Source organism: Leuciscus leuciscus (assembly GCF_965113295.1).
Source record: "Leuciscus leuciscus genome assembly, contig: HAP1_SCAFFOLD_603, whole genome shotgun sequence".
NCBI lineage: Eukaryota > Metazoa > Chordata > Actinopteri > Cypriniformes > Leuciscidae > Leuciscus > Leuciscus leuciscus.
In genome coordinates, this window is record NW_028118136.1 from 143 (window position 1) to 19976 (window position 19834).

Below are 19834 nucleotides of genomic sequence, written 5' to 3' on the forward strand. Positions count from 1 at the left end.
AGGCACACAGAGCTGCCGATAGTGATCAAAGCATGCTGGGAAAGATGCTTGTGTGTTGGGGGTCTGCCCACCGTCATACATGTAGTGCAAAGGGGGTTAACACCAGTTCTGATTGGTCAATATCCCATGGGCATCGTAACAGTAGCTATTGAGATTCAATTTGAATTTGAGCAATTATTCAATTGAGAACTGAGGCACGTAATCTGCTTTAAATACATCATCCAATAATGAGTGCAATCTCATCCTCATGCCGAGGTTATTATTTCACTGTGTGCAGGAACAGTCTGGCAGCTAAATGAGAATTTGGCCGGTAACAGCATTTTAACATTTTCACAGCGTGACCGGGAAAACCTCTAGCAGCGGGTGTGTGTCACAGCAGAATTCCGGGGCAGGAATAGGCAAGGTTGTCGAGCGGTTTGCTCAACCTACAACCTGATTAATAGGTGCCATTAAGCCGAAGCCCAAAGCTGTGAGTTACAACAAACCAGCACCCATCTCTTGAACTCAGCCAATCCATTTACAGCAGACAGATTTAATGTTTTTAAGGCGGTGGAACAGAGGGGACTAAAATGGGAATGCTGTGAAATAGAACGCAGAGTTCTCAGGCATTTTGACCAGGGAAATCATTAAAAAAAATGAATTGATAATAAAAAATAAATAAAAAATTAAAGAGACTGATGTGGTAGAAAACAAGTTTTATTCTTTAGTTCGAGAACCGTACCTGTAAGGCAACATATTGCCATCATATAAAAATCAAATCAAAATTTTAAATAATTGTATCACTTATAAGGCAATTTTGCTTCAGTATGTAAAAAAAAAAAAAAACACAGAATGAATACAGCTATAATGCATTTAAAAGCTCAGTTAAAAAGTCACAGTATTTTTAGCTCCAAGCTGAAATAAAAAATGATGACAAGGCTTTTTCTTCACTTACCCAGCATGCCCTTTTATATAAGATTAAGCAGTAGACCAACAAAATAATTTGTATACTGTTATTTATTAATTTATAAACACAATCTTAGTGAATGAAGGAAAATATAAGTATAATTGTTTATATATTTAAAATACTGCATAATGTGCAGGTTGATATTCCCTAGAAAACACAGTGGCACTACCAAAACATTGCTCTGTTTGTTTGATCGAACCATAATAGCAGCATCAGTTAAACGAGTCTTGGGCAGGACTATCTGTGCGTCCAGTTACTAGAAAATGGGCGGAGTGATGCCATGCATCGTATTCAAATCTCATTTAATATGATTTTTGAGTATTATTTTTGAGAACTATTGTATGACTTCAGAAGACTGAATATACTGCATTTTATTGGATTATTATTTTTATTTTTTTGAGCTTTACAGCCATTGGTCACTAAATTTTTTCCATTTATTTCATCCATTGCGATTTCAAAAAAGTCTTTGTTAAAGCATCATACGCCATGAACCAAGCCATCTACGAGGCGAATCATAACTTTAAAAACTTTTTAAAAAAGTATTTGAAAATCGGACAAAATAGAAGGTAAAAGACTGTGAACTTAACGGCTTTAGAGATAGAAAGAACTACAGTCCCATTAAGCTTTGCAAACAGCATAATCAATTTAAAGACAGCCTTACTGTGAGCTATGAGGTTGTAAATCATTATTGCAACTTAGTTTAAAAATAATCTTGTTGAACAGCATAATTTGTGAAAAACTACATTACCCATGATGCTGTACAGAAAATTCAACTAATCTGAGAGTCAAACAAGCAAAACATGCCAAAAGATCTCGTTAGCTCCTCCCACTCCCATGAAGCACTGTGAATTACATAATCGAGTCAGCCTCCCTATGCTCTTAAAATACTCCAATATTTAAATAAATGCATATTTTGCAATGAACTTAAAATATTGTTTATTAAAGGTTTATAAGTTATCGTTAAAAATCAATTTCCCTATGGATAACCGGAACCCGACTGTTGCACTCTATAAATTCATGATCTGGGAAAGAGCAGCCTGAATATTCTGTTAAATAACTCCTTTTGTGCTCCACAGAAAGATGAACATTTTTGAGCAACAGCAGAGTAGATGGTGACAGAATTTTAATTTCTGCATAAACTATTCCCTTACATACTAATACACGTACATACTAAAATAAACATCTTCTGAAGTCAAAAGCCAAGGCTGTATACAAAAACACACGACTTCCTGCAGTATTCACAGGGATGATGTCTCACTGATAACACCAACATGTGAAATCAGTCTTACCTTTGCGATCTGCACGCACCAGTTGAGCAGCAGCTGGGAGCCGATGTTCTCCTGGTGCTCATGTACGTAGTCCAGCAGGCAGCCGTGGGGCATGAGCTGAGTTACCAGCTGAATAGTGGGACTCAAGCAGACCCCCAACAGACGCACTAAATGAGGATGCTCCATGCTGGCCATGATCAGCGCCTCCTGGAAGCCAGAGACAGAAAAGATCAGGTCACTGCTGAATTTTCAATTATGGGTTGCACTTCTGGTTTGGGGAACTTCCACTCAAAAAGACTGAAACAAATCTTTCAAAATAATGCGATCAAAATAATGCGATACAAATAATCCTTATCAGCCAGTGTGACTGTCAATTTCCCTTCGTATTTAATTTTCAGACGTCAGAAGAATAACATAATGGTATTTTAATGTGATATGGTATCACAAGGAAATCTATGGTATCATTCACTGCATTCTTTTCCTCCTGAATATTTTCTTTTCTTTTTTTTTCGCTGCAACATTATGAAAAGAGACAACATATACAGCTCATTTTTGGCTTGCTCTCCCGATTTAATTTATGATATATCCCATGAATAATTCACTGGAATGCACTAAGATTCTCTCATTTTTCTCCCCGAATCCTCACATCTCTTTCCAGGTGTTTTCACACGGATGCTTTAAAATGTAATTGTCTCCCCTTTTCACTCCTTATCCCTGTTTACTGGAACGTTTCTAAAGCAGGTAAATGCAGTATTTGTTCAAATGACGGAAAGCACTTTGAGATATTATCACTCAATGCTAAAGTTAATGAGCATTTTTGATTAAGGCAACATATTTTACATCAAACAGACATATATTACCACAGTGATTTTTAACACGTCTGTAATATTGCTGTGGAAATAAATCAAGCTTTTGGGGTTATTCGTGGTCTGTTCTAGTCATTTGTTTATGCTTTTACACTTTTAAATTTCCTTTTAATGTTTGATGGTTGAAGGGTGAGTAGAATAATGTCACTTCATTGTCCATTGCTTATTATTGCGTTCATAAAGCAAACCCTTCACTGATTGTTTACAGTTTAACAGAATTTACTCCCATAATGTGCATAAAGCATCATGGGGTGAAGGGAAAAGGTGCATATAAAGCATAACAGGTCTCTCTGCAAATGCCATTCTACTCTTGCCTCCTACAGCGACGTTGACCTCCATTAGTGACGGCTGGCCTGTCTTACTCAATTAGCCATATGTTTCAAAAGTATATACAGTTTTATGTGTCACAACGGAGAGAGGGATGAGTAGCGCTGCATTAGCTTGCCTGCTTATATGTATTTGCACGGATAACAGAACACACAAAGGGATTCCCAGGCAATCACAGTCAGCCGCAGCACGTGAGGTCACGTTTTGATGGCTTTTTAAAGGAACTTGACCTCTCTCTGAATTGTGGGAGAGCAAGACAGAACGAAATAGAGACAACAAGGGGAAAAAAAGGAGAACTGATATATGACAGATCAGTGTTATTGAACCGTTCTCTCTGCAGATCATCCCTTCCTATTTTCAATACTACTTTGCTATATTTAAAGTCGAGATAAATTACATTTATAACTCATGTTATGTCTGTAATATAATGCATTTAAGTATATTAAAGCTAAATATTTAAAAAGATCTGGATGTGAGCCAGCTCAATGGAAAGTATGGTTATTAAAAAATAATAAGGTATTTATTATTACTGCCATAACATTTATTATTCAAACTGACACTTTGATTACTTCTGTAATTATTACAACAGCATTTATTTGAAATAAATCTTTAGAGACATTATAAATATCTCTACTGTCAGTTTTGATCAATTTAATGTATCTTAAAAAAAAAAATAATAATAATAATAATAAAAATCTTACTGATCCTAAACTTTTGAATGATAACTTGTTAAAATAATTCAATAGTCAGCCAAAGACCTGTTTCAGAGGTGAAGGAAGATATATCATATTTTGATCAAATTTAAATATTTAAATATCAAAAAATATCTTTTTTTTTTTTTGGAATAACAAATTATGCAAAATTAAGACCAGGAATGTGCATTAAGAAAACTAATTTTATTTTGTCACAACATGAATAGCTAAATTGACTGAAAAAGCAATTATAGTGGTATTATTAAGATCAAGGTAGTTAACTCACATCCATAAACTCCACATTGGCTTTAGGTCCTGTACTTTCATTGAGTATCTTTATAGCCACTGGAATCTTCACTGTTTCCCCTTCTGGAACCCAGATTCCCTTTTCAAGAAGACATCAGGATCGTTAATAACACCTCAAATCATATAAAACCACAAATGCTGATAGAGGTGCTACCTTATAGACCATGCCAAAGGCTCCAGCTCCCAGAATCTTGACCCTCTTGAGCTCAGTTTCCTTCAATATCCGCAGCTGAGCCTGGTTTGGTGCTGTACCACTGGGCGTCAATGGCTCCACCAACTGCTTCAACAACCAAGTCTTAGATCAGTCACAACGTTTCAATGCACAAATACACAGAGCTCCAAAACAAGCTCTTAGAAGTTACATTTAACCATATTTTTAGGATTAAATTTGTTTATGCAGTAGTTATTGGGCCTCAAGAGGGAAAGAAAAGATGTTACTGGATATTTGGAGAGTAAACAGTCGTGAAGGGAACCAAGCTTGTGAATATGAGAGGGGTAGGAAAGAAGGAAAGGTTGAGAAGGATGAATAGAGACATAATTGCAAAATACAAAGTAGCATTTGTAGTTTCATTAAGGGCAAGGAAAAAAAGTGCGTGTGTGTGTGTGTGTGTGTGTGTGTGTGTGTGTGTGTGTGTGTGTGTGTGTGTGTGTGTGTGTGTGTGTGTGTGTGTGTGTGTGTGTGTGTGTGTGTGTGTGTGTGTGTCAGTCTTGGACTCGTTTAATTGTTTGTGCTCAATAAACAGATTGCAGACCTGTGGGGAAAAAGAGCCAGTGTTCTTCAGATAATTTGACTGTTAGGAAATTAAAATGTAAATGTTTAAAGTAAACAGTAATGTGATGAGAGGTGTTAGATTTAATTGACAACCACAAGATTGAAGGTTCAAACCCCAGTTTGAGGTTGATCCATGAGGTAACATCATTGTGTCTCCAGTAAACTGGCAAATTAGACATTTTTGGTTGATCTTTAATCTCCACGATTGTATTTATTTTGTGGATCCCAAATGGAGAACTTTAGCAGAATGTCTAAAGTGCTCTTTTCCAACTGATATAACTTTCTACCGAGCTCCAAACATGATTAAAAAAAATAATAATGTAATTAATAATACAATATAATATAATATAAATACATACTAAGTTATGCAGAAGTGTGAACATTCTGCAAAACATCTGTTCCACAAAATAAAGAAAGATTTATGGGTTTATTTAAGTTGAATAAATTACTATATTTGGGGTGAACTATTCATTTCAGGTTTCTACAGGGGAATTGTCTCTGTAATAAGTGCACCAAAATAAATTGAAAAAGTATTTGCTAAATGACAAGTTGTTTTTCTGAATTAAGGAATTAAACCCTTGATAACAGTTTCACAGACAGGGCTTAGATTAAGCCAGGATTAGACCTTAGTTCACTAAGAACATTTAAGCTTTTATAAACATTCATTAAAAAACAAACAAACAAAAAACATTACTGGTGTGCATTTTGAGACAAAACAATGGCACTGACATATTTTAAGATATGTCAGTGCAAGTTGCTAACAGCTCAAACATGCATTTTAGTCTGGGACTAGGCTTAAAACTTGTCTGTGAAACAGGGGGATTATTTATGTTCTTATTTATGAGAAGAAAGAATGTATCTCTCATCACATCCTATACAAACAGCCCACTTTCAATCTTACCTAATGAAAAAGGCATTTTTATAGTGACATTTTAACAATCTATAAACATGTAAATTTGGTTATCCATTATTCAGGACTAACAGTTAATTTAAGTGACCAATCACAGCACAAAAAAGAAGGCTATCACTTGGTTTTATGGATGTGTCGACTGAACACACACAATGTGGAGCTGTCCATCTATGTGGTGCTGAAATACAGCATGTATACTGTGTATTTGAGGGAGCTGTCCAGATATGTGGTTCTGAAATAGCATTTGTCTAACATTCACTGTTAAAGGATGGTGTATTTGTAGAATAATAATACAGAGCTTTCCTTTCTGCTTAAAGGAGAACTCCGGGCAATTTTTTAAGTTAATCTTGATCATTATACCTTTGTGAGTACTGTCTATAGAAAAAAAAAAGAAAAAAACGAACCGGATTGGTGCTTGCAACACGGAGCTGCTACAGCTAATGCCCAGAGCTCCCACTCAGCTATAACGGCAGTTATGGGGGCATATACATAAAGATTGTCTTTGTGCCTCTTAACAGACACAAAATGCAATTAAAATGTCTGTCCAACATGAACAGTGCCCTTACAGGACAACAAGATGTGTTTAGCGATTTAGCCATTGTTTAAATTCACCTAAATAGTGTTTTAGACGGCTAGCTGTAGTCTCGCGCTGAAGTCCCGTGGGAACTCAGTTGTTCGTTCCGAATTGTGGCAACAGAATGCGAAAATACAAGAACTTAAATTTTCATCGTCTTCCTTTCCATGACCCCGCTGTGTTGTGTCTGTGTAGTCATCCTTGTCAAAGTGCTCGCTGCAAATGCGGTAATCTTTAGCGCGTAGTACTTGTATGGGAGTTACAAACCCATTACAAACCCATTTTCGCATTCTGTTGCCACAATTCGGAACGGCACAAACGCGAACCATTTCTTCTTCACTTGTGAGCAACTACGATCTTCACTCTTCACACACTACGCTCCTCCCACCTGCACACTGCTATTTACCTTTTTCCGGCTACAACTGAGTTCCCACGGGACTTCAGCGCGAAACTACAGCTAGCCGTCTAAAACACTATTTAGGTGAATTGAAACAATGGCTAAGTTGCTAAACGCATCTTGTTGTCATGTAAGGGCCCTGTTCATGTTGGACAGACATTTTAATTGCATTTTGTGTCTGTTAAGAGGCACAAAGACACTCTTTATGTATATGCCCCCATAACTGCTGTTTTAGCTGAGTGGGAGCTCTGGGCATTAAGCACCAATCCGGTTCGTTTTTTTGTTTTTTTTCTATAGACAGTACTCACAAAGGTATAACGATCAAGATTAACATAAAAATTGCCCGGAGTTCTCCTTTAAGTAAATGAGTGTTTCAGGTTCAATATAACTATCAACAGAATTTAAAATTCTCTCAGTTTAAGCAAAAAAGCTTTAAAAAAGCACCTACAATGGAAGTATATGGGGAGAGGCATTCAAAAGGCTTAAAAGCAGAAATGGGCAGCTTGTATTTTTTAGGCCACTTTTGTTAATTCTTTAGTGTGAAATTGATCTGTAAAGTTAGCTACACTTTCAAAACATCTCTGAGGTAATCGGCAAACATTTGGGTGGTCTAGACCTCTCCTTTTCTTATTCTTGGCAGAAACGCATCACTTTCTACTTGAACAGAGGTCTCAGGTTTTCTAAAACGGATTTCAGGATTCTAGTGCGTGAGTGTCTCTGTCAGCTTTTGGATACAGGGTATCTTCTCAAGCTGACAGCTGTCTATAACACTGTTGCTCCACCTGCAAATTATCCAAACCAGCATAGACAGGCCATGTTTTTTAATAGGCTGCACAGTCATTCAGGGCAACAGGGCTATGCATTAACCCAACAAACCTGCCACACATTTAAGGAAGGCCCTCCGCTGAATACTTTATGTGCTGTATGCTGGGGAATTTTTAAGCATGCACCTCACCAAGAAACAAAACAAAAAAGAAATGAAAAACCCGTGGACAGGGGAGGAAATTGATGCAAGGTGACAGACAGAAGAGACACAAGATATGATGCATAATGTATGGAATGTTCCTGTTTTAGTCATTGCTTACTCATTTACTACACATATGAGAACAGGCCTCTCTCACCTCAGTCTCCAGGAAACGACGTAAAGCTCTCTTTTTCTTAATGCTCTTTCTGCGGATGTAAACGGCCACACCAAGAGCTATGATGACCATCACAAAGAGAGCCCCAATAAACCCAGCCGCAATCAGAGGAGTCCTGGAACATCAAAAGAAAATAAGTAGTAATGCTAGGAGGAAATGTTTTTTTTTTTTTTTCACCAGTTGAGCAAAAACCCCACTCTGCATAGCACTAATGCTATAGAAAAACATTTGGATTATATTCTATTAGTTTTTTGTTTTTTTATTATAAATATCCTTTATGTTATCAAATATTAATATTCACTTTTATTTGCTGTTTTATTTTTTATTTTTTGCAAATTATCCTTGACCAAAGTTGCATTTGTGAAAGCCCTTACCTGTCCAACATGCCAACACAATCTTGCACTCGGGGTCCAGTACAACTGCAACACAGACAATCATATTGAGTTATAATCAACAAATTTGAGTTATATTGCAACAGACTGGTAGATTCAATTATTGATGGTAGTATTTCTTAAACTGCATTCAATTTATTCAGATAAATAAAAAAGAACAAAATGATTATCCTTTTCTTTTAATTACTGTATTAGAGCAATGATAATCTGATAAACTCACAAAGATCAGATCCATTACAGTTATGGTAATAGGAAAATTGGGTTCCACTTTATTTCGATAGTCCACTTTAGACATTCTACTAACTATGTATAGGATTGAGTGCGAACCAAAACACAGATGAATCTTCAGGGTGTTTTGTTCAAACATAACTCCACACAGAACTCAACATTCCAGAACCATAAAAGAAGGCTCCAGCCAGTCTACCTAAGAACTTTTATGAGCCCAACTAAAGGAAGAACTTGTCAATGTGAGATAGCTTGGAAAATAATGATTGGCTCAGAGATGGCACAACTCAGTGCCGGATAAAGATAACAGCAGAAGTTGCTGGACCCCACAACATTCCAGACCCCCTCCTCCTTAAGGACCTCTGAATGACCAAACCAGAGTTCTAATCTCTTCAAACCACAAGAACTGAGATTTTGCCTATAACAATACATAAAATCCTCCCAGAACAGTTTTCAATGGACTTATCAAACATCATGCAACTACATAATTCTATGTTGTTTCTACCACTTATATGCATGTTTAATAAGTTAGATCCCATGTAAGTAATTTAATGGTTATAACTGTTAGGTGTTTGAATGAAAGTGTGTTGTGTTTCATATCAGTATGATCGTATGCTCTTGATTCAAAAGATGGCTTGATTGAAATCGGTGTAAAATGTTTCGTATTCTTATAATACTAATGATGTCTAAACTGTGGCATCTGTTCTCTCTGTTAGTACTGGAGAGCAAGGAGATCACAGATAACGCATGATTTACGATGAGACAAAGAAAGACAGTGTCTAATTGGTCAGAACTGATCCAGGAGGCCGGACAAACATGTGAGTTGTTCTCAACAAGGTTAGAAAAAGTGCGCGAAGGGAGAAGAGACCAGACAGACAAGTAACCATGTAGACGCGCAGAGATAAAAGAATCCAAATCAAGATCAGAAGAACGGGTTCAACAGCTTCATTCCAGCCATCACCTACTCTCGTCTCAATTTCCTTTCTTTTCTTAGTTTCCTTTCTTTTCCGTTGTGAGTCTCGGTTCTAAGTTAAGTTTTGCGGTAAGATTTCGGTCCACGTTTCTTCTGCAAAGCCAGCTTCAACAAATACTTTCATTCATCCGCCAGCACACCACGTGACTGGTCGCCCCAGACATCAGGCACAGAACTCGGGAAACCCCCTTTTATGCTGACGAAAGGGAATCCCCAAAGGGAAAGCAAGTACTGCCTCCAGACTCTTAAGCTGAACTGGTGTATTGATATAAATGTAATAACCCTAAGAAACGATAGAAGGGTTAAATTAATGATTGATGGTTCGTTCCAGGTCATGTCTTATAAGTGCATATAGAAACTTGGGATTTCATCATCTCACTCTTAAAACTCATTCTTTCCTCACTCTCTTTCTTTCTGCAACCCGTATGAATGTGTGTGTGTGTGTTTGTGTTAGATATTAGTTTTATGTGTTAGAATAATCAATAAAATCTTGTTTGTATTTTAAAAGAGAAGTGTTACTTGTGTGCTTACGAATTTAATGTCTTAAACTGCTGATTTAAGTTACCTTGCTAACAAATAGTGTTTAACTATAGTTGGATATTTATATCCGCTGCAGAGTTGATAATTACAGCCAGTTCAAATGAACCGCGGACGAGTCATTTGCTCGGTTGTAATAAGTGATTCTTTCGAATTCCCTATAAATTAATTAATAATTCCTTTGAGCTAAATTGACCTGTCAGAATTACTGACTAAATAATCTTACATATGCAACTACATGTCAACTTACTCTCATTATAGTATTAGTAGACTGTAGTAGACTGTCAGTAGACTGTTATGGTTATGGTTAGGTGTTAGGGTTCGGGTTGGTAGAATAAGTTGACTTGTAGTTGCCAAGTTACTTGGGGGATCATGAATATAAAGTGTTAACAGATATTAAGCAGACAGTCTACTTATACTCTAATGACAGTTAGTTGACATGTGGTTGCAAAGCAACTTATAGTTAGTAGAATGTCTAAAGAGGACTATTGAAATAAAGTGCTACCGAAAATTGTGCTTACATGTTTAAATAAATGCTTAAATAAATGTCATAATGTGAAAAGAAAATACCCTTCATTTTCTTCATTCAAAATTCCATTTCTTACCATTTTCTTTTGATTTGAAATGTGACCGGGACATGTTTTTGTGAGATTCACCGAAGAGTATGACACTCCTAAAGTGACTATTACAAACTAAACACTCAAGCTACATGTTAACCCTCTGGGGTCCTTCATTGAACACTCACACTCAGGACCTTCGGGTCAAAAATGACCCGGAGGGCAAAATTAATATATATAAAAAAAATCTTAATTTTTTTTTTTTTTTTTTTTTTTTAATAATATTTTTTCTTTTCTTTTTTGGTGTTTTGAGAGAATTTTATGATTTATAATTAATATTTATGCAATAATTATGACCCATTTTTTCCCATTGAATATAATGGAAAATTTATATATATATATATTTTTTTAAAAAAAATTATTAAAGCTGAATTTCATTTTAGAGTCAAGCCTAGGCCTCATGAAAACAATTTTTTAAATGAGATGGGTGCCATCTGGTGGATACACTGAGCATTTTTATCACGCAATAGCACATTTTTACCACTAGATGGATTTACAGCTTTCTGTAGAAAGGCTTGCGAATTCTAGTGATTTTTGCACATATTTGCCCATTTTTTTTCAGGTTGTTGATTTTAAAATATAATAACAGATTCTCAAAGACTATTTTTGTCATTTTTTTTGTTTGTTTGGTTGGTTTAAAGGGTAATTTGAAGCGCCAGTTTTACTTTATAATTCAGTCAAATCTGAACATTGCATTAGAAAGATAACTAATTGAAAGGATTTTGTTACCCGATGTTTTAATTCTAACTTAATAAAAATGCAATTCTTTCAATCATAACATATTTTTATTAATCTTTGACAATAAACATTTTGTATTCAATGAACAGTAACTCAAAATTCAATGAACAGTATTCAATGAACAGTAACTCAAAATTCAATGAACAAATTAAATGAACAGTAACTCAAAATTGGCAACATCAAATAATGATCGAAAAACTAACAGTAAAAGTATAATAATTATTATCAAACAATGAAAAATAGATTGTTTTAAATATCATAACTATAAATTTATATTATTTGCATACTATTTACACAGGCTATTCTATGAACAGTAACTCAAAATTGGCAACGGAAATTATAAACAAAAAACTAAAATAACAGCAAAAGTATAAAAATTATCAAACCGTAAATTAGAGAAATAAAAAAGTATCCTAACTATATTTACATATTATTTACATACTAATTACAGATTACAGTTTTCACATAAACTGACAGAGTGTCTCTTGCAGATAGGAATGTGACACCGTGAGCAAATGGTGCCCGTTTTACACTCCTGTGGCAAGCACCTTTTGCATCTCCACCTTTTGGTTGGGTAGGGACGAGCTCGGGAGGGACCAGGTGGGGAGGGATCAGCTGAGGAGGGACCAGCTCGGGAGGGACCAGCTCGGGAGGGACCAGCTCGGGAGGGACCAGCTGGGGAGGGACCAGCTGGGGAGGGATCAGCTGGGGAGGGACGAGCTCGGGAAGGATCAGCTGGGGAGGGATCAGCTGGGGAGGGACCAGCTGGGGAGGGACGAGCTCGGGAAGGATCACCTGGGGAGGGACCAGCTCGGGAGGGACCAGCCGTGGAGGAAACTGCATCCTCATCGCATTCCTGCACTTTCTTCATTAGTTGAAGAGAGGCTATGGTGCGGGGAATGTGCCTCCTCGATTGAATAAAGGGGTACACTAGCGCTCTTCCCAGGTCTTCCAGAAAGTGCCTCCTCCTGAAGCTGTCGGCCTGCCTCCAACTGGGATTTACTTCCCTCCATATGACGAATGCATTGTAGGCCGAAACGTCTAACATGTTGTAAAACACTGTCATGGGCCAGCGAGCTGTCTTCCTCCGGCAGGTGTAGGTGGCAACAATCTGAAATATCACAAAAAAGCATACACATTTAGTATTACTGCTGACATCCAGTGATAGTTCAATTCTTTTTACATGCCATTTAGCTTAGAATAATTTTTTTATAATTTTATGAAATTATGTGTGTGTGAATGTACACACACATAATTTCATAAAGAAATCTTTTTTTTATTCTAAGCTAAATGGCATGTAAAAAGAATTGAACTATCACTGGATATTTCAATATATATATATATATATATATATATACATAAATATTTGCATTATTTTTTTATTTTTAATTCTAAGCTATGGATGTCATATGGATGTCTTGGATGTCATATACATATATATAATATTATTATTATCATCATTATCATTTTTTATAATATATAGTTATATCAATAAAAAATTACAAAGTAGAAAATACCTTGTCAAGATTGTCCACTCCCCCTTTGGTGCGGTTGTAGGACAAGATCATTTGTGGTTTCTGGTCACCTCTTTCACTGAGTGCCGCATCACTGTGGACAGTGCTCATCAGAAGGACGTTTTTACTTCTCTTGGCGATGTAAGACACAATGGCATGTGTTTCTGTAAAGGCGAATAGTGATGAGTGTACCGCCCGGCCTCTTGTGTTGACCAGAGCACTTGGCAGCTCTGTCTTGTTCTTCCGGATTGTGCCAATCATTCTATTTTTCTTTTTTAGAAGCTCTGTGCCCAGAGTGTATGAGGAAAAAAAATTGTCACAAGTGACAATATGTCCCTGATATCCATCGACCATGTCCAAGACCACTCTCCTCCCCAGGTTGATCTCACGTGGCATCCCTGGAGGTTTTCCCGTGTAAATTTGCATCTTCAAGCAGTAGCTGGATTTCGAGTCACACGCTGCCCATATTTTTATGCCATATTTGGCAGGTTTTTTTGGCATGTACTGCTTGAATGGGCATCTGCCCCTAAACCCCACCAAGCTCTCGTCCACTGTGATATTTTCATCAGGTTGGTACATCATTGGTAATCTTTGCACCCAGTCTTCCCACACCTGTCTAATGGGTGCAAGTTTGTCGTGCTCTCTCCTCACAGCTCTTGAACTCTTGTCGTCAAATCTTAGAATTCTTGTCAGCAGCTTGAAATTTTTGTGTGGCATTGTTGCACGGAAGATTGCCCTTCCCATTTCACTGTCCCATAAACTTGTAGACGATTCATTGTGGGATTTCAAAACCCCAGCCAAAATTAGCAGCCCGAAAAAAGCTTGGATTTCTGTAGCTTCAATATTTGCCCACCCTTCACCATACACTCGCTGCCCCTCTAAATTGGTCATATCAAGTAGCTGCTGTTGCATAGATCTTGTGAAAAAAAGTTCAAATGTAGATCTTATGTCTTCAGCCCTTTGAGTGGCATACCTGGTTGGTCCTGGTGCAATTTTTCTGATCTCCTCTGCCCGTGCTCTGCCCGTGGTCTGTGGTAGAGGAATGGAACTCCACAGTATTTCCCTGTTCTTTGATGGGAGAGTTTGAGGGCCTTCTCTCTCCTCTAAATCTTCCTCTTCCTCCTCCTCTGCCTCTTCATCCTCCTCCATGTAATTTGGGTCAGCCTCTGTCAAATCATCCTCTTCAGAGACTGAAACTGTTCCCTCTTCATCACTGCTTTGCAGTAAGTAATGCAGTGTCTCCTCAGCACTATATCTCTTAGCCATTGTAACGTGTGAGAGTAAACTGTGGGCTGGGCTCAAAGTGGCAATATTTATACCCCAAGTTTTTGTTTTCAAAAATAAATGCTGTGGTTGGCTTTTGTTTTCATAAACAGGTGCTGCAATAGGCCTGGAGGTTACTAGGGAAGAATTCCCTCCTTTGATCTTACTCTCTCTCTGTCTCTCTGTGTGTGTGTGTCAACAAATGCTGTGGTTGGCTATTGTTTTCATAAACAGGTGCTGCAATAGGCCTGGAGGTAGCTAAGGAAGAATTTCATCCTTAGACATTACTCCAGTGTCTCTCCTTTATTTGATTCAACTATTTTATTTCACATATTTTCATTTTCTCTGTTACAGTTTCACCAGTTTCATATTTCCCTATGTGTATGCTAGTGTGTCTATTTTGCAACCTTGATGGCTTAGTCTCATGCTTTCATTGCTGTGCAGTTTATTTCTTACATTGATGAATAATTGCTTTTATTTCACACATTTTCCAAAATTGTGTGTGTGTGTGTGAGTTTGTCTGTTTTGCACAAAATTGTATGCACAAAAAAACTCTATATGAATATTTTCATATTTTTGCCAATTTCCCATTCATTTCCTATGGGGGTCATTTTTGACCAAAGGGCAGAAGTGTGATGACCACTTAGCATGCTTGGATCGTGACCTAAATTTTTGTGTGTGTTCACATACCTAATACCATAAAAGTTACCAAGTTTCATAACATTCTGATGAAGCTGTGATTTTTAAAAATTCAAAACAGATTTTTGTAATCTGAATTTATTAGTGTGTATGTATAAAAGTGTGTTTGTTTGTGTGTGTGTGTGTGTGTGTGTGTGTCTGTTTTGCACTCTTGATGTTTTACAGATTCACCCCTTCACTGTTGTGTGCTTTTTTTCAGGATCGTGGCTCATTTGTAGATTGTACGCACAAAAAAACTCTGTATTGTCACATTTTTGCCAATTTCCCATTCATTTCCTATGGGGGTCATTTTTGACCCGAATGTCCTGAGTGTGACTATTTTTTTTACAGCCACTTAGACTATTCAAATCCTGTCCCCAATTTTTTTGGGTGTTCATATACCAAGTACCAACAAAGTCACCAAGTTTCGGACCATTCTGATAAAGCTACGATTTTTAATATTTTTTTATTTAAACGCTTCGGGTCATTTTTGACCCGAAGGACCCCAGAGGGTTAATAATTTTTTAATGTTTAATGTCAAAGACTTTTTTATCCAATGAAAAATGTTGGCACAGTGTTAGGTGGACACTTGATGTCCAATATACAATCTGGGTCCTGCAGCAAAACCAGTTGCGCACCACTGATCTGTGGAGTCAGGAACCTGTTCTCTCTGCTCTCAAATCCCCCAGGCCTATGTGTCTAAGACTGAATGCGGTAAGCACGACAGCTTTACCCACATGGGCAATTAGGTTCGTGCTCTGGGCATATTGTGCTTGATGCAGTTAAAGGAAGGAAAGTAGCTTACAAATAGATTCAAGTGCAAACACAAGCAAACAGTCTTACCCCTGGGTGCAGTTGGGGTGGCAGGGATGGCACTCGTTGTTGGTCTCAGCATATTTGAAGATGAAGCTGTTTGCTCCCTGCAGACCATCAGGGCATTTCTCAACACAGTTGGGCCCATCTTTCAGATGCAAGCATTTCACGCAGTGATCTGGACCCTGTAATGGGAGAAAAGAGAACGATAGAAGATTAGGAAATGTGTCTCAAGAGACTGAAGCACTGTTTAAAAGATGGAAAGGGAATTAAATTTAATCAAACAAGCACAGACGTGTAATATAATTTCAAGATGCATCATTATTTTGTATCTTCATACTGTTTCTAACACATTCAACCACAAAAACGGCCTCTTATGAAGTTCCAAGGGCAATTGACACCGCACCGACAGATGCAGACCTACGGCGACAGACACTTCGTCGGATCAGTGTGTTGGCGTCTGTTGGAGCTTGTTTTCACCGATTGAACTTGCTGAATTGGAATTAGAATGTCTAAAGAAGTGACGTGATGTAAGCTGGTGACTTTCGGTGTTGTTCGGCATCTGTCGGTACATTGTGAATTGGCCTCTAAAGGACTTTCTGGTCCCTAAATACAACTTATGTATCTTTTTATATGCAGTCTGAAGCTGCGACGAGAATAGGACGCATTCGACTCTGCCAGAAATCTAGGCTTTTCTGTTGTTCGATGACAAGGTTATCAAGTTTTATTTGAAGCAAAACAAAATCCAGCAACGAAAGGTTCTCACATGACTCTTACCGGGCCATGGCAGGTCAAACTTTTCTCTCCGGATTTTTCACACTGGCTGTCACACTCAACACAAACTGAGCCATTGGCATACTCTCGAACATCCCTTGAACAGACAAAGAATAATGTGTGATGAGCCATGTATTGGATGGATACAGAATTTTTTTTACAACATGTAGTGTACGTTTTACATAGCGACCAGGGGCTAGTGTGATTAAGCCCAAATCTAGGTCAATTAACTAAACAGGCATACAAGAAAAGCCATACAAATCAATGAAAGTGGAAACAGCTTAAGGAGATGTCAATGCTACTTTCATCTATTTCTGTTGTTGATAGTTTCATTGAGAGTGTTAGAAAAGAGCAAAGGAAGAAAGCTTGTCGATTAAGACCTGAAAGAAGCATCTAAGATGTGAACAAATCAAACCTCCAGAGCATTAGTGCCAACTCAAAGTCTAAAACTGCAAGTTTTCATCCCACACTAAACATCACCCAGCCAATGCATGTCTCTAGCTGTGATTTGTATTGATTTCTCTTCAAAATAAATGTATATGTCTAAAAATGTGAAAAATATAAGCGCGCACACACACACACACACACACACACACACACACACACACACACACACACACACACACACACACACGCGCACACACACACACACACACAATGTTCTTGCTCTAAGATACACTTGTAGGGTTAGCTTGATTTTACCCTCAATCTGAGATATCCTGAAGTCAAACTTAAAGTGCCCCTATTTTGCTATTTTAAAGGGTCCTAATTTTGTTTTGGACGTCTCCTACAACAGGTTTACATCCATCAAAAGTAAAAAAAAAAATTAAAAAAACAGTTACATTTTCTCATAATATACAGACCCTTTCCAAAAAATTTGAATATCATGGAAAAGTTTATTTATTTCCATAATTCCATTCAAAACGTTAAACTTCCATAGATTATAGATTCAGGGCCCACAACTTAAACGATTTCAAGTATTTAATTGTTTATTTGGACATAATTTGGGCTTCCAGCTCATAAAACCCACGAAAACAGGATTCCAAAAAATTTGAATATTACATGAAATCACACAGTAATTACACAGTAATACCATGGTCATTGAACCAGGTTTTGGTTCTTTTGGCAGTGTGGGCAGGTGCAAATCCTGCTGGAAAATGAAGTCAGCATCTCCATAAAGCTTGTCTGCTGAAGGAAGCATGAAGTGCTCTGAAAATGTCCTGGTAGACGGCTGCGTTGAGTGGACAGCACAGTGGACCAACACCAGCCGATGACATGGCTCCCCAAACCAACACAGACTGTGGAAACTTCACACTGGACTTCAAGCATCTTGGATTGTGTGCCTCTCCATTCTTCCTCCAGACTCTGGGACCTTGGTTTCCAAATGAGAACTCATCAGAAAAGAGGACTTTGGTCCACTGTGCTTTATTAAATCCAGAGTCAACGCAGCCGTCTACCAGGACATTTTCAGAGCACTTCATGCTTCCTTCATTTTCCAGCAGGATTTGCACCGGCCCACACTGCCAAAAGAACCAAAACCTGGTTCAATGACCATGGTGTTACTGTGTAATTACTGTGTGATTTCATGTAATATTCTAATTTTTTGGAATTCTGTTTTCGTGGGTTTTATGAGCTGGAAGCCCAAATTATGTACAAATAAACAACTAAATACTTGAAATTGTTTAAGTTGTGGGCCCTGAATCTATAATCTATGGAAGTTTAACGTTTTGAATGGAATTATGGAAATAAATAAACTTTTCCATGATATTCACATTTTTTGGAAAGGGTCTGTATATTGCACATCACATCATTTTTCAATGATTCTTAAACGACTCGATGGATGAATCCGTCTCTCTAAATCCTTCCTTTCCGAGAGCCTGCTCTGTTCTGATTGGCCAGACGGCCCAGACTGTTGTGATTGGTCTACCTCGTACTACCTCGTAACACGCTCATTACCATAACTGAACGTCAGCCCTGTCCGGAGGCTACCTAAAGTTTAGTGATTGAACTATAAAGACAGTAACGATGACGTTGATTTTACCATATCAATCAGAGCGCGAGTCCAATGATGAAACACTGGAAGAACTAGTTATTCAACCCGAACATCAATCGCAAGGATGACTTGAGCAGGACGTTTCTTAGTGACATGCTACTCAGCTTGAGGTACATAATGAGATGTTGCAGCTGTCATTCCACATCATCAGCATTAACAAGTGTTTGTCCATCAACAAACCGATGTGTAACGTTATATTTCAAATTTATTGCAGTGCACCATAATAGGGGCATGTTAATATTCAGCAATATTACTGATCTGACTGTACGCTAAATTCTCTGGATTTACTTTAACTTTGTGTTTGAGTATAATTAATATTTAGTTTTATTATATAAAGTACCAACAACATTTCTTCCAAATTCCAAGTAAAAACATTGACATTTAGAGCATTTATTTGCAGAAAATGACAGCTGGTCAAAATAACAAACACAATGCCGTGTTTTCAGACCTTGATGCAAAGAAAACAAGTTTGTATTAATTTTTTAACAACATGATGCTAATGTTTTAACTTCAGATGAGTCATATTGCTGTTGGGAGACAAAAAATAAATAAATCAAGCAGCTCGGCTTCATTTGACAGCTTGTGACCTTGTGTCCTTCCTCTTGATCATTCCAGAGGTTTTCAATGGGGTTCGGGTGACAGGTCTGGAGTTTGGGCTGGCCATGACAGGGTCTTGATCTGGTGGTCCTCCATCCTGCAGGAAAAACCAATCCTTCGAGTTGGGGAACACTGTCAGAGCCGAAGGAAGCAAGTTTTCTTCCAGGATAGCCTTGTACGTGGCTTGGGTCAATAAATAAATAAACTGTTTTTTTTTGCATTACTCGAGGTCTGAAAACACGGCTTTTTAAAATTTTATTATTATTATTTTGACCAGTAGTCATTTTATGCAAATACATGCTCTAAATGACAATATTTTTATTTCAACTTTGGAAGAAATTTTGTCAGTAGTTCATAGAATAAAACATAAATGTCCATGCTAATCAAACAAATTCATATAAAATAGAAACCATATTTTCTAATTTTGCAGTGGTCTCTTGAGAATTCAAGAATAGCTCTAGGA

The 19834-nt window shown here is 37.5% G+C and overlaps 2 protein-coding genes across 2 annotated transcripts in view; both read right to left on the bottom strand.

The window, feature by feature from the left end:
• Positions 1-2235: 2235 nt before the first annotated feature.
• LOC309491817 (receptor tyrosine-protein kinase erbB-4-like) overlaps positions 2236-19834 on the bottom strand; it is a gene marked incomplete at both ends in the record, with an annotated part of 28990 nt that continues 11391 nt past the window's right edge. Inside the window, 7 exons of the mRNA XM_082190843.1 lie at positions 2236-2421; positions 4386-4484; positions 4560-4682; positions 8180-8312; positions 8572-8616; positions 15978-16132; positions 16725-16818. Of these exons, the coding sequence (XP_082046969.1) occupies positions 2236-2421; positions 4386-4484; positions 4560-4682; positions 8180-8312; positions 8572-8616; positions 15978-16132; positions 16725-16818 (835 nt within the window). The remainder of the gene's footprint in view (positions 2422-4385; positions 4485-4559; positions 4683-8179; positions 8313-8571; positions 8617-15977; positions 16133-16724; positions 16819-19834) is intronic.
• Positions 11184-15643, bottom strand: LOC309491818 (piggyBac transposable element-derived protein 4-like). The gene is made up of 2 exons (XM_082190844.1): positions 13197-15643; positions 11184-12790 (listed from the first exon to the last, which is right to left on the bottom strand). The coding sequence occupies exons 1-2, from the start codon at positions 14457-14459 to the stop codon at positions 12125-12127; spliced, it is 1929 nt and encodes a 642-aa protein (XP_082046970.1). The 5' UTR covers positions 14460-15643; the 3' UTR covers positions 11184-12124.

Coding starts and splice junctions, on each gene's coding strand:
- LOC309491818 (XM_082190844.1), bottom strand. CDS start 14,459: ATGGCTAAGAGATATAGTGCTGAGGAGACACTGCATTACTTACTGCAA. Junction 12,791..13,196: donor GAGTGGACAATCTTGACAAG/GTATTTTCTACT, acceptor GTGATATTTCAG/ATTGTTGCCACCTACACCTG.